The 13784-nt window shown below is 44.0% G+C and overlaps 1 protein-coding gene across 1 annotated transcript in view; it reads left to right on the forward strand.

The window, feature by feature from the left end:
- Positions 1–13784, forward strand: part of TMEM131L (transmembrane 131 like) — a 161526-nt gene that overhangs the window by 129549 nt on the left and 18193 nt on the right. Inside the window, exons 25-26 of the mRNA XM_065877574.1 lie at positions 31–656; positions 6620–6768. Coding sequence (XP_065733646.1) covers positions 31–656; positions 6620–6768 — 775 coding nt within the window. The remainder of the gene's footprint in view (positions 1–30; positions 657–6619; positions 6769–13784) is intronic.

Consider the following 13784-nt stretch of genomic DNA (forward strand, 5'->3'; position numbering starts at 1 on the left):
TACGTTAAATGTTTTTCTTCTTAAATCCAGAAGCAATTGCAAGAACTTTCTCGATACCTACAGCCCCTCCGATAAAGGTCGAGGGAAAAGCTGCCTTCCGGTAAACCCCCCGCAGAGCAGGATCCAGAACGCAACGAAGAGGAGCCCGGCCACCTACAGCCATTCACAGAAAAAGCACAAGTGCTCGGTCTATTACGGGAAACACAAAGCCAGTGCAGCCGTCGCCGGCAGTGCCAGCGCCCCTGCAGAGGACAAGCAGGCCTCGGCCCCAGGTGGCTCCCTGGCTGCTGCTAAAGAGGACGCATGCCCTGCCGGGATGGGCGAGACCTGGGTGGGCCTCAAGTACACAGGTGGCCTAAACGTCAACCTGCAGAAGAATCTAACTCTTCCCCAAAACTTACTGAGTAAAGAAGAAAACACACTGAAAAACGCAATTGCTGTCAGTAATACTTCTTCCGAATGTCACGTGAAGGAGGGAGTACAGACATGTATGTTTCCTAAGGAAACGGACCTTCAGATTTCAGAAAACATAGCTGAGCTCAAGGAGCGAGAGGTCTGTCCTCTGAAGACCCCTAAGAAACTACCTGAAAATCACTCGCCGAGAAATTCACCTCAGTGCCAGTCAGACTTGCCAGAAATTTCCAGGAAAAATAATGGTAATTTTTCCATCCTCCTTGGTGACTCTTCTCTCTTGTTTGTCTCCAGTCTGTTCTTAGTGGAATTTGTTCTCATCTATGACTTTAGTTTGAACTGTGGCTGCTGAATTTTTAGTTCACACACAAAGTTTTATTAGCAAAGGTATAAATGTTGAAATACCATTTCTAAGAAGGAAAGTTTAGGACGGGACACCAAGTTTTTAGAGCATCATGGTTAAGAAGTTTACTTTTTTCAGTCCATTCATTAGAATGATGCGAATATCATATTGTATTGTTGGAATTTACGGACACCTCTTCCGAAGTATCTTTTTTTTTTTTTTTTTTTGCGGTACGCGGGCCTCTCACTGTCGTGGCCTCTCCCGTCGCGGAGCACAGGCTCCGGGCGCAGGCTCAGCGACCATGGCTCACGGGCCCAGCCGCTCTGCGGCATGTGGGATCTTCCTGGACCGGGGCACGAACCTGTGTCCCCTGCATCGGCAGGCGGACTCTCAACCACTGCGCCACCAGGGAAGCCCCCGAAGTATGTTTTTTTTTCTTGGCTTTTCAGACTGTTTGCAGAAATCAGTCAGCCTATGACATGTTTCTGATGGAGCAAAACTTGACAACTCTCTGTATGTAACAGCTGCCACCACTGCATGCTCCTTCTCCCTGGCTCTTCTCTGGTCGTGTTCCTTGGTTAAAAGAAGGTAGATTTTCTCTCGTAGCAAATGCAGTTAATAAAAATGCAAGCAAAACTAGACTAGGAAGCCTACCTACACATACGTTTGTCATTAAATCTTTAACTGATCCCTCTGGCTTCTAGCATAAGAGCCTGTGCTTATTTTTGTGTGTTTTTTTTTTTTTTTTTTTTTTATTTCAAGAGTGATTATTCTGAAATTCCAAGGAGTATGTCTGTGGCTATCCTTTTATTTTTGTGTGTTTATCCTGACCATTTTGATAAGCACATTTCTACTCCCATTAAGAGTCAAATTTTTGACACTTTTTAATCTGAAAGAATCAGTTACCTTTGACCTTATTTGAAACATCTAAATATAAATAACATCATATTTTTCACTCCTCGGTATTGTAGAGAAGATTGTATTAATAGACTGGCTGATTTTAATGAGCTTGATGCATTTAGTAGGGAAAATACCAACCTGAATTTTAAATGTTCCATCAAAGGACGTTTCTAATTCAAAAGGAAGGCAGGGTCCTCTGAGTAGAACATGGTTTGGGCAATTTGTGCATCACTCCCGGTGCCCCTTGTTCCACCCTGTTGGTGCCATTTCCCTGGCAGCAGTGCGCACGCTTGAAGAGGACTCCTGTTTGCAGGGCCAGCTATCCCCACGGCCTCTCCCCCAGTGTGTGAGTGCGCCCCCTGGATGAAGCCTCTACCAGATCTCCATGAAGTCACAGCATTCCTTGTCTGAGGGTGTTTATGGCGGGGCAGAGGGGTGTCTGTTCATCCATTTCTGTCCTGACACTGTCTAGGGCCCAGACTATAAAACTCTTGTGAAAGGGTGAAATTATGGAGTGAGTCTAGCTGGGTTTTTCTCTTGTTTCATGTGTCATTTAGGCCTGAGGACAGTATTTGACATAGGCTGACTTGACACAAACTTCAAATCAGACTTGTTTGAGGGACTTGTTCCTCCAGAAGTGCGTCTTCTGTGGTCCAGTGCCTCCATCAGACATCTGGGTAGATGTGCCTGCAGAACGCAAGGGCTGTGGCCTTGTGGGTGGATGGACGGGAAGGCCTTCTGCTGCATCAGAGCTCTTTGAAGGGCGTGGGCCAGCCGTGTAGTGCCAGGGTGGGTCAGAGGATTTGACTTGGTGCTCCTGGATACTCTTGTCCAGTACATGCTGTTTAATGCCTGTAGTTGAGCCTAGATGACCATATAGTATCTAATAACACTTCGGCAAGTGTGAGTAAATTTAACAAGGGAGCCCACAAACATAGGGTTTGCTTGTATCATTGTAGATGGCAAACCCGCCCCGAACCTTTCCTCCCTGTACAGATGACTGGTATGCTTATGTTGCTTTAAATGAAAACCAATCTCTCACTTCAAGAGTTTTTTTTAAACTCCTCTTTAGCTGACTTGTCAGCCTGTTAAGCAGTATCAGGGTGATTGCTGGTCAGATCACATAAGATTTGATGAAAGAACTTTGGCTTTCCACCATGTTCATACCAGCAAATTCAGAGGTGCTAATTTGCAGCCCTGTATTTCTCTCCAGAATTAATCTGTCAGCAGGAGGTTCCTCACAGGGAAATCCATTCACTGACATGTATTTGGTTCTGACTGTTTTCTGTTTACATCACTATTCTAGGAAAATATCAAAGAGGTTAAAAAGTAAACAAGCGGCCTGCCATCAATTTACAATTTAAACATTTTAAAGAATTGAGAATTTTAAAAATAAGAAAGGACTGAGAAATTTAGGGGAAGCAAATTGTAGTTTGAAGGTAAGATACGGAGTCTTTTGGTCATATTGAGGGTTCAGGGTTCCTTTGTCAGAATTTGAAGGAAAGCATTGTAATAAGCTGGCAGATGGCGACAGGCAGGGGGTCACAGGGTGTAAAGAACACTCAAGAATGAGAAAACCAAAAACGTAAGAACCTTCCAAGTTTTCCCTTCCAACTTTGAGCATCAGTTCTTTTCTTGTTTTGAAAAGGATTTCACTTTGTGTTTCCATCTTAAGATCTTTTCTAGAATCTGAAGAAAACAGCTTCAGTCTTGCGAGCTGAACCGATGGCCCCTCGGGAACTTCCACTCACTCAGCTGAAACCAGTCAGTGTCTGTGCCACATTCTAGCCATTCTCCCAAAGTACACAGACGTTCTTAGAACCAGGTCTAGTGACAAGACTGCCTTTGGGAAAGGGGACTGGGGAGGTGACCTTTCTCCCGAGAGTGCCTGAAATGGCATCCTGAACCCGCCAGAACTCCTGGAGGTGCCTGAAGCGCTGGGCCTTTTCTTATTCTGAGACAGTTTTTTTTTTCTGAGGGTAACTTCTTGTGTGAGAACGAAATCTTCCAGGCTGTATATTAATGGCTCTGGCTACGTGCTCACTGTTGTTGTTGTGGAGAAACAGAGTGTTTTCTGAATAACAGAAAATGTGTCACCCCTTTCCTGCTCTTTCTCCTGCCTCCTTCTGAGAGGCCTGTAGTAAATCATAAATTAAAATTCCCGATAGAAATGCAGTCTCTTGACTTGTTTTTTGGCATCAGCCTGTCAAACAACCGTGAAACAGCGGCGCCTTCCAAGCATGTGTTACATGGTCCAGAGTCTCGATGCTCTGACAACAGCAGGGCTTTATGTGTCGTGTAAGGGATCTTCTGAAATTTGTCTCTTTTCAAACTGTTTATAACTGTTATTTTTTCATTATATGGTCAAAATAATACAGACTTAGAATTAGGGCTAGAGGCAAATTGCTTCTGGCCTCAGGAATAGTTAGCAATTTTTTCGTTGTTTCTGCTTATAATAATGTAAAGGATAATGAACTTTTAAATTTAATAATACCCTAAAACCTTGAAATTAATAGCACATGAAAGTTTTCACTGAATTAGATAGATACCTCCAAAATTTCTGAAATACCAATATTTGCAGAAATTCAAAAAATAGTCTCATTTGCACAGATACTGGTAACTGGAAATGAAGATCTGGTGGTTTACTCAAAATATATCATACAATTAGATTTGATTCAGTAGAAATCCAAGCAGGATTCTGGCCAGTTAACTTGTTCCTGTTCTTGTATTTGTTTTGTTGTCTCTGTGACTCAAATACTCCTACTCCGTGAGATAAATGGCAGAAAAGCATATAATGCTGTGAGTAAGCACACTTGGTAACTGGATGCCACGGGATGGCTCCATTTTTTAAATGAAGTGTATGCTCACGGTATTTCTGGATTCTTGAATATTGTCGTGATAGAATTTCTCAAAGGCTGAATTTGAATTCATTTTATTTTTGGTCCTAATTCTTGGCCCCCACAATAGACATCAGTAATTTTCGGAGAGTCTGTGCTTTATCCCTTTTTAGAGGGTAGTTTAGTGTTGGATATTAAATTTGGATCCTTCCTAAGAAACTTTGATGGCTAATACTTTTAGTGCGATTCTTGGCCTGAAGAAAACCATTTTCTCATGAATTAAGACCCTAGGAAAGTCACAGCACATTTTTGGAGGAGAATATCTCTATTCCGTTCATACCGATGGCTTCCGGCATCCGAAGTGATGTCTTTGTTTATGATGTCTTTTTCTGTTTGGACCCCTGTCTCCCTTGCTCTTGGCTTTTTCCTGGCTCATTCGCGGTCCTGGATGGTTTCCTCTGTGGGCGTCTCACACCCAGTCTGTGTTGCAGAGGAATTTATGCTTCCCCAGCATTTTTATGGCTACGTAATATTTACATAATTTTCCGTTAACAAAATAAAAGAATGCTTACCTTTTAAGCGTCATTGTTGAAATGTATGCATCTTGCTTTGAGTGAGCTTGATTTGTAGCTTCAGGGTTGCAGGGTCTGGAGGGCGTTTGACCCCTCCTGTCGTTTGGGTTGAGAGCCTCGTGCAGCCCCAGGCCCCTCAGCAGGGCCGGATGGGAGCCGGCAGCCTGCTCTGCTGTGATGTATTTGCACCGTAGGCATCTACACTTTCTCAGATGGCCAAGGTGTCGTGAGGGATTTTCAGTTAAAGAAAAAAGGGGAAGGTACTGCAATCCTTTCTGATTCATACTAGAACACTGAGCCCAGTTATGGTGGGGTTGAAGTGTGTTTGACCATATGTCAAAGTCAAGGATAGAAGAAGAAATACACTTAGGAATGACGTCATTTGAAAAAACAAAGGAAAGGTCACGTTTCAGGTGTGGTTCCTGCCGGTGCAGACCTTGCCAGCGTGATTGTCTCGCACTTGGTTCTCACCCCGCAGGTGCTGTTCCCAGGGCAGGTGGGCGTTTCCTGCAGGAGAAGGCCCTGCCCTCCAGCAGTTCATGTGTCTATTGGTGGTGACCCTTTATATTTCTGTCTGTTCCGGTTGCATCTCCATAACAGTCAGTCAGGGTAGGCAGAGGAAGTGGTATTGTCATTTCATAAATAAGGAAACTGGAGCTCAGGGAGCTTAAGAGACTTACTTCTGATTAGTAAGACTAATTAGTGTCTGAGTCATGACCAGAACCCAAGATCTTACCTCCCTCTCTCCCTCCCCTAACTTAAAAAAAATTGTGGTAAAGTATGTAGAACCTAAAAGTTACCATTTTAAATTGTAAAGCTCAGTGGCATTAAGTACATTCACATCATTGTACAACCATCACTGTCATCCATTTCCAGAACTTTTTCATCATCCCAAACAGAAACTCCATACCCATTAAGCAATAATTACCCGTACTCCGTCCCCCCACCCTCTGGGAGCCACCATTCTACTTTTTATCTCGGTGAATTTGATGACTCTAGGTCCCTCAAACAGATAGGATCGCACAATATTTGTCTTGTGACTGGTTTATTTCACTCAGTATAATGTCTTCAAGGTTCATCCATGTTGTGTCATGTGTCGGAACTTCATTCCTTTTTCCCCTCATGTTAACCATTTTTGTGTGAACAGTTCAGTAATGCTAATTATATTCACACTGTAGCACAGTGAATCATTCCTTTTTAAGGCTAATGGTGTTCCGTGGTATTTGCCACATTTTGTTTATCCTTCCATTCATCCATGCACGTTTGGGTTGTTTCTACCTTTTGACTTTCATGAATAATGCCGCTATGAATAATGGTGTGCCCCTGCTCTTTCTTCCCATGACCTCTTTTAACGACCGTTTGTAAAACTTGTAATATAAGTACATTTTCACCTGTAAGCAAAATAAATTTCTAGAGCATTGTGGATGTCAAAACAGTCCTTAAGTCTAAATCTCATTAAATCAAATGAGATTGTTTGGTGTAGGAAGAAGATTTAACTGTGGGGAATGTGAATGGAAATAATTAGCTAGAAATTGAATCATTTTTATTTATTCAAGGGAATAACCAGCAAGTGCCTGTCAAGAATGAAGTAGACAATTGTGAAACTTTGAAAAAGGTTGACACAAAGTCTGCTTCAGAAAAGAAGATTCACAAAGCGTCTAAAGAAGACGTATGTTCTGAGAAGCAGGACGTACCTTCAGTCGAGGTCTGTATTCCTTTTTTTCTTGCCTATTAGAACAAAACCCAAGTTTAGGACTTAGAGTGCAAATATCTATGTAATAACTGTATGTCTGTATTTCATACTTCTCAAAGAGGATAGTTATGTATTTGAATCCACATTGATAATTGGTGAAGTTCATGTATTCAGGAAGTTTATTTATCTTCTAATTATACAGGAGATACTAAAACAATTTTTGGTGATATCAGATAGCTTTTATTCTCAAGAGAAGCTGTGCTTAAGCAAATGGATTAACTCCTGGGTAAAGATGGTGGAGTAGAACCAGATCACATATCTTGCCTCTCCAGTTGTTACCCAACATCCATTTTTAGGGCAAAATCTTGCTGAGTTAGAAGCATTATCCAGGATCCACAGGAGAGGGATGCCTTTCTAGCTTCAGTGCACGGGCCCTGGTGTGACAGAATCCCAGAAGAGAGGGCAAAGCTTGTGCACTGACCCAGCCGGCTCTTTCTTTCCCACTGTGTAGGCCACTGCAAAGTGTCTAGAAAGCAGAACCCAGCCCTGTATCTCATAGGAACTAAAGTTCCCAGATAAAGGTGGGATTTCGGAGAATTTATCTACTTCACAACAGGACAGAGCTATCCGTGTATTAGCATAAGCACAGTGGAAAAAAAATAACATTGCAACTGTTCAAATATACTATAGTAAAAAATGAAGGAAAGGAGTAGAACGTACAGAAGACAGACCAAGATCCCAATCTAGATGAAAACATATCCAGAGACCTGAAGGGAACTCTGAAAATACTTCACATTATAGACTATGAATTCAATAAAATTCTAGCTTTTAAAGGCAAATTAATATACTACGATGAGGTTGGAAGAGATATTGTAAAGTTAAGTGAATAAATGTAGACAGTACATAACCTATTCAGTGGCCGAAAATTGACTTATTGACCTGAAGGAAAGGCTTTGAGGTAATCAGAGTGAATGTGGAGGAAAAATTTTAAGAGATTGTAGATTTTGGAGAAAAGATGATGATAGATAAGGGGACAAAGACAAAAACGGTCCAACATTAGAATAATGATTGTCTCAGTAAATGGCCCAACAGTGGATCAGAAAAGTATTCAGAGATGTAATAGAAGAAGAATTTCCCAATGTGAGTGAAAACTTGAATTTAAAGATCCAAAGGCACACTGTGTACACCAGGAAAAGCTGATGTGTGATACTGGACATAGGCACATCCTGGTTAAGGTGTTGAACTTAAAGCTTAAAGAATTGTGCGGAAAAGGCAGGAAAATCAAGAAAGACACACCTAGGCTTGCCTTAGACTTTGTAGAAACATCGAATGTCTGAGAACAGTGGAACAGTATCTTCGAGAGAATGAAAATGTGAACACGAACTTTATGTCCAGTGAAGCTGGCACTCAGGCACGAAAACAACAGACATTCATCTGTAAACGCAAATGAACTTGGGAGCCTTCCTTGAAAAATGAAATTAGTGAAATTTAGCCAACCAGGATAGAAGTTTGAGAAAGCTGTGTTAAAGGTCTTCTGAGGTTTCTCTCCATTTTATATCCAGAACGTTGGTTGAACAGTGGGCAGTTATGGTTGCAAAGAGGATTGCAAATATTGAAACTTTAACAAAACAAAAATAGTAATAAAATCTGCAAAAACTGGGGGTGGGACTGAAAGGTAAGTGAAAGTAAGTTTTAATTTTATCTTTCTTGGTAGCTAGCCAATCCTGTGCAAAACTGAAACAAGTAGTTTAAAAGGGTGAAAACCTACGAAAATATCTTTCACCATCTTTTTCTTAACCTTAGAGAGATCCTTAGGCAATTAATGTATCGTGTGGAGAAGAAGCAGTTATTGAAAGTTGGCATTCCTTTGGTTCTACTTCATTTTCTTCTAAGTTCAAATAAAATTGAGCCTTAAATTTATATTTAAAAATAATGCATGGTCCTGGTGTTCTAAATTTCTCCCATCATCTGTCCTCCCATCCTTATGTATGCATAGGTTCTTAAAAAGACGTTAAAGAATAAGGTTTGCCAAATAATCAGTGGGAGAACCTGCTTATTTCTGAGTGATGGGATTTTGCATGATTTCTTTTTTCCTCCTTTATGCTACTCAATTTTTGCTTAAACTCTACAAAAAGCGTGCATTTTTCATTTAAGTAAATGGAATGAGAGTGATACCAAATAAGAAAATCGTAGACATTCCAAACCAGGAATTTGTGGTCTGTTGAGAAAGACAGTTCCATGTAGTCAAGTGCTAAAGTCAGTGCATAGTAGAGGGGATTGCAGAGATGGAAACATCAGCTTAGCTTGCAGGGGCCATGGGAAGTCCCGAGGAGGAAGGAACTTGTGCAGGGGGAGTGTAGAGAAGCAGAGGAGGGGAGGGGGCCGCCGGCACCACCGGGTCTCATGGCATGGTTGGGAGCAGTGAGGGAGTCATCTGACTGAGAAGGAGCTCAGTCAAGAGGGGGAAGGAAGGGGAGGGCAGAGGCAGAGTCCTGCCCACTTGCCAAGGCCCTCATATGCCAACTCAGAGTTTAGACTTTAGTCCCTGGATCTCAGTGGGAGACACAAGGAAGTAAGTAAGCACAAGCACTAGGAAGGGAAGGTTGCCTGCTCAGGAATTTCAGGATCAAATTTTTAAAAGCACATTGGTCCAAACAGAAAAGTCTTTTTGGAGGATTTGGCCTGAGGGTGGCCAGTTTGGGGACCCTGCTGCAAATCATGGAATGCTATCGAAGGGTCCTGAACTGGGCAGGGGGTGGCGGGTAGAGGAGGGTGTACAAGAAATGGAAAACAACCTGTGGACTGCGATCTTCTTGAAGGTCGTAATTGAGTATCTTTCAATTCAGTTTCATGGAGATGGGCAGGGCACCTGTTATAAAGAGCCAGTGTGGTGGTTTAGCGAGTGCTTGAATGAATGTGAATAATGCATTTCTGAAGGATCAGTCCTAGTGTTTTGGAGGCTGGGTTGGGGAGGGCAGAAATGGATACCAGCTCTCTTCTCACCGGGAGGCTGCTTCTCTGCTGGGAGATGTGATGTAATCAAGATTCTGTTTGGGCAGGAGCAGGGGTGAAGGATGGGAAGAGGAGGTAGGAGACAGTGTAGAAGAAAGACCAGCAGGACTTCTTAGCACCTGGCTGCGTAAAGGGGAGGAGCTGGCTTTGCTTGCAGAGCCATTTGCAAAATACAGCTCCAAGGTTTTAAGTCTGAGTAACTAAAAGATGGGGAATTGGGGCTTCATTTTTATGTTTGTCAGGGCCATGTTGCCTCGTGGTTAGCAGCATGGACTTTGCAGCTGGTGTGAGCCCAGCTCGACACTTACTCTGTAACATTGGGCGAGTTACTCAACATCTCAGTTTCCTCATCTGAAAAATGAGGGTAATAATAGTATCTCTGCCTCATAGGTTTGTGAGGACTGGAGGAGTGAATATAGCAAGTGGTTAGAATAGCAGCACTTGTGAAGCACTGCCCAGTAGTAAGAATCAAAGAGGTGACAGGTGTGACTGTGGTCATTGCCGACAGAGGGGGTTGGCTGGACTTGGACGTGGCAGAGCCTGGTAGATGGGAGATACCGAGCCAGAGCTGCCATGGTGAGGCCGGCCCGGGCCTGGGACTTGGAAGTTGTCCCCGTGGAGTTTAGAATTGAAGGGTGACGTGAATTCTCTGAAGTGTTCGCGGAGACCAGCGGCCCGAGTCTGCTTGATGGAGCAGGTATAGTGACGGAGGGCAGGCATGCCGGCCGGGCCATGGAGACAGGGCATGCAGTCAGGAGCGGAAGTCAAGTCATTGGATCTGGGGGAGGAGAGACTGGACACGTTGGGAACGGGGACGTCCGTGCTGCCCTGCAATGAAGTGGAAGCCGAAGCTGAGTGGTGCCGACCCCTCCCAGATGTGTCCTGGGAGGAGAGGTGGGAACTGATCACTGCAGGGCCCTCGGTGCAGGGCTGTCTGGAGGGGACCCTGAGCTCAGGCTGGGGATGCTGCACCGTCTTCCGTGTGTGTGGGTGCCCCCCAGCCCCGAAGTCTCCCCTGGCTCCCGTCCAGACTTGCCCTCTGTGCCGGTGCCCCCGGCCGTGTCTTCACACCAGGTTGAGGGGGGCACGGGCCGTGTCTTGATCCCTGTCTGTGGCACTCAGACACTTCTTGGCCTTGGTCCCAGGGCTTGGGTAGGTTCCTCCTTCCCTTCCTGGTCTGTGATCCTGGGCAGGACGGACGTCTGCTCTGGGTGAGGGCAGCGGGCTTGGCTGCAGGGGGGCTGCAGCGGGGCCGAGGGTCTGGGGGCTTGGGCTGTGCTTGGGGCTCCGAGGTTGCTTGTAGTCACCTGGGCAGGATGGGGGCAGAGCTGTGGGCTTTCCTCTCTGCTGGCTCTGGGGGCCACTCTCAGTTTTGTAGGCTCTTCTTTAAACCACCTTGAGTGTACTTTCCATTTCATTGTTCATTTGGAGAAAATCATTCTCAATAAACACATTCCCAAGTGCAGTGCTCAGTGTTTGTTTTTCTTGTACGTTCTTGGAGCCTGACTTTGCAGCTAAGAAAATTGTACAGATCTGTCTATAGCACATGGGGAACATTCCTCCAGATTTATTGGCAAAGGAGGTTGAAGCCCAGATTTGGGAGCTGCAAACTAAATTTTAATCCCAGCCCTGGCTGTTTATTTTCTTGTAAGCAGATCTTTTTTTTTCCCCCTTAGAAAAGGAATTCATGATTATTACAGAAGCATAAAGAAGGGAGGGCAAGATCTGTCCAAAATGGACCACTTTTTGCATTTTTCTGTATTCTCTTCCTTCTCTATGCAAGTGTTTAAAAACTTGGGATAATTATTATTGTGTATATGGAGCTTTGTTACAATGTCGTAATTCTGAATTTTCTCATGTTAGAAATTAATGGGAAACTTTGTTTTCAGTGGTTACATAACATTCCATCATTTAACTGTGCTGTAATCCAAACCATTCCCCAGCAGTTGGACATTAAAGTTGTTTGCAACTTCTTATTTTCATAATAGCATGATGAACTAAGTCTGGCCTGTATATCTGGTACATCCTTGCTATAGGTTTCTAAAAATAGAATTAGAGTGTCAACTGTCAGGGCCCCTGGTGTGTGCCGCCAGCTCGCTCTCCGGAAGCAGGGTCCCTGTTTCCCCTCATGCCCGGTGCACGACAGCCATTGTGTTACTCTGGTCTCAGCAGCACCGTTTTTTGGCAAAATCTTGGTCAGTGGGATAGGTAAGTGATGGTGTTTTGTTTCTCATCTCAGTTTGCCTCCCTTACTAGGGAAAAGTAAGCATTTTCCTTCATTTTTTGTAAAAAATTTTTTGTAAAATTCTGAAAAACACAAGCAAAAAGACATTCATCCACGATCCTGCCACTGACATTTAAAAATATATATATTTAAAAATATATATATTTTTTCTAAGTTAAGAGGTGAATGTCTGACCTTGCCCTGCTGAGAGACACACGTGGTACCACACGCGGCTTCCCTAGCCTGTCCTCGTGTTTGCAGGCATAAACACGCAGTGTCAACACACTTGTGTTTTTAAAGCCAAAATGGAAAGATGAGGTAATTGGTCTCTCCTAAAAACATACTTTATTATTAAATATTTTGGAAGAACTCTTCATGTTTTTGACCTTCTCTATTTCTTTTGTGAATTTGCATTTCATGTCCTTTACCCACTTTTCTATTGAGTGTTAGTGTTTTTTTCTTGTTTTCTATGAGAACATAGGTGAAGGTATTAGCTCTTTGTCTGTCAAATAGTATCAGCTTTTTTTCTTAGTTTGTCATTTCCCTCTTATTTTTATTCGCTTTGACTTATGTACAGTGGCTTTAAGAATGCCTTTGTGCAGTCAATCTGTGATTTCTCTTTGATTTCTTCCTTTTCTTTTACTATTAAAGCTTAGGAAATCTTATTTCCCCACCCTGCGGCCAGTTAAATTGTCCCTCATTCAGGGAGATCAGAGAACTTAGTTCAAACAATTCAACAATGATGATGATAATAGCTAAGTCTCATGTAAACTGCTTACTACTGTCAGGTACTTTAATCCTCACAACAGCCTTTTGGAAGACCTGGGAAACCGAGGCAAAGAGAGGCTAAGTCACTTGCCCAAGATGAGTCAGCTTGTCACACGAAGTGAGGTTCAGACCAGGTGGTTTGGCCTCAGAGACCGGTCTTAATTTCAGGTCTGCGTGGACCCTTTCCGATCCCGGCTAGTCCTGCTTCGTCACATGTGGCACCTCCCCACCAGAAAACAGAGCCGATTGCCCCTGTCTTCTTCCTCCTATTTCCTGACAAGTCTGTTGCTTTGGCTCTCAGGTTGCTTTCCCCTCTGCCCCACCTGCGGCATCCACTGTGGGCCTTTCCTCCCGCTGACCCCAGCCCCATGCCTGTGCACTGCCCCGTGCTTCTCTCTCGGTTCTTTTTGTGTCACACACACACACGCACGCACCCCTCTTCCCCAGCCCTCCCGTGTGTGCTGCTTCTCCAGCACTCCATCCACACCTCCTTGTCCAGCATGTCCCCCGTGCTCCTGAAACTCACTCACCGATACTCACAGTAGGTGGCGATGCTTCTGACCACCAAGTCCCCGCTGGGTGTAGCCCTCCAGTGCCTCCCTTCTTGTGGCCTGTTATGCCATTCTAACCAGGCTGTGCTGAGAAGGCAGCCACGTCCAGAGTGACTCCTGCTCAGATCACCCTTCCTGGCTCCACTTGGGGCTGGTCCTTTATTTGTGGGTGACCCTGGAGGGACAGAAAGGTTCAGGTACTGGCTGTGTTGAAAAGCCTTTCTTGGCCCTTAAGTGGACAGAGTGAGGCAGGGGAGGGGCAGACTCTCCCCCCCTCCCCCCCAGCAAAAGTTGGAAATTCACAGAGAGCAGTACTTGAATAAATGTGGTTTGTATTTAATGTTTAACATTGGATCGCATCTGATCATACGTCTTTAATGTGTCTATTTAGCATCAAACTTAAACGATTAGCGTACGGTCCTGTAGGATAGGACTTTGTATGTTTAACTTACCATGTTTTTAAAATGCCTTCA

The sequence above is a fragment of the Phocoena phocoena genome, chromosome 5 (genome assembly GCF_963924675.1).
Source record: "Phocoena phocoena chromosome 5, mPhoPho1.1, whole genome shotgun sequence".
Classification (NCBI taxonomy): Eukaryota; Metazoa; Chordata; class Mammalia; order Artiodactyla; family Phocoenidae; genus Phocoena; species Phocoena phocoena.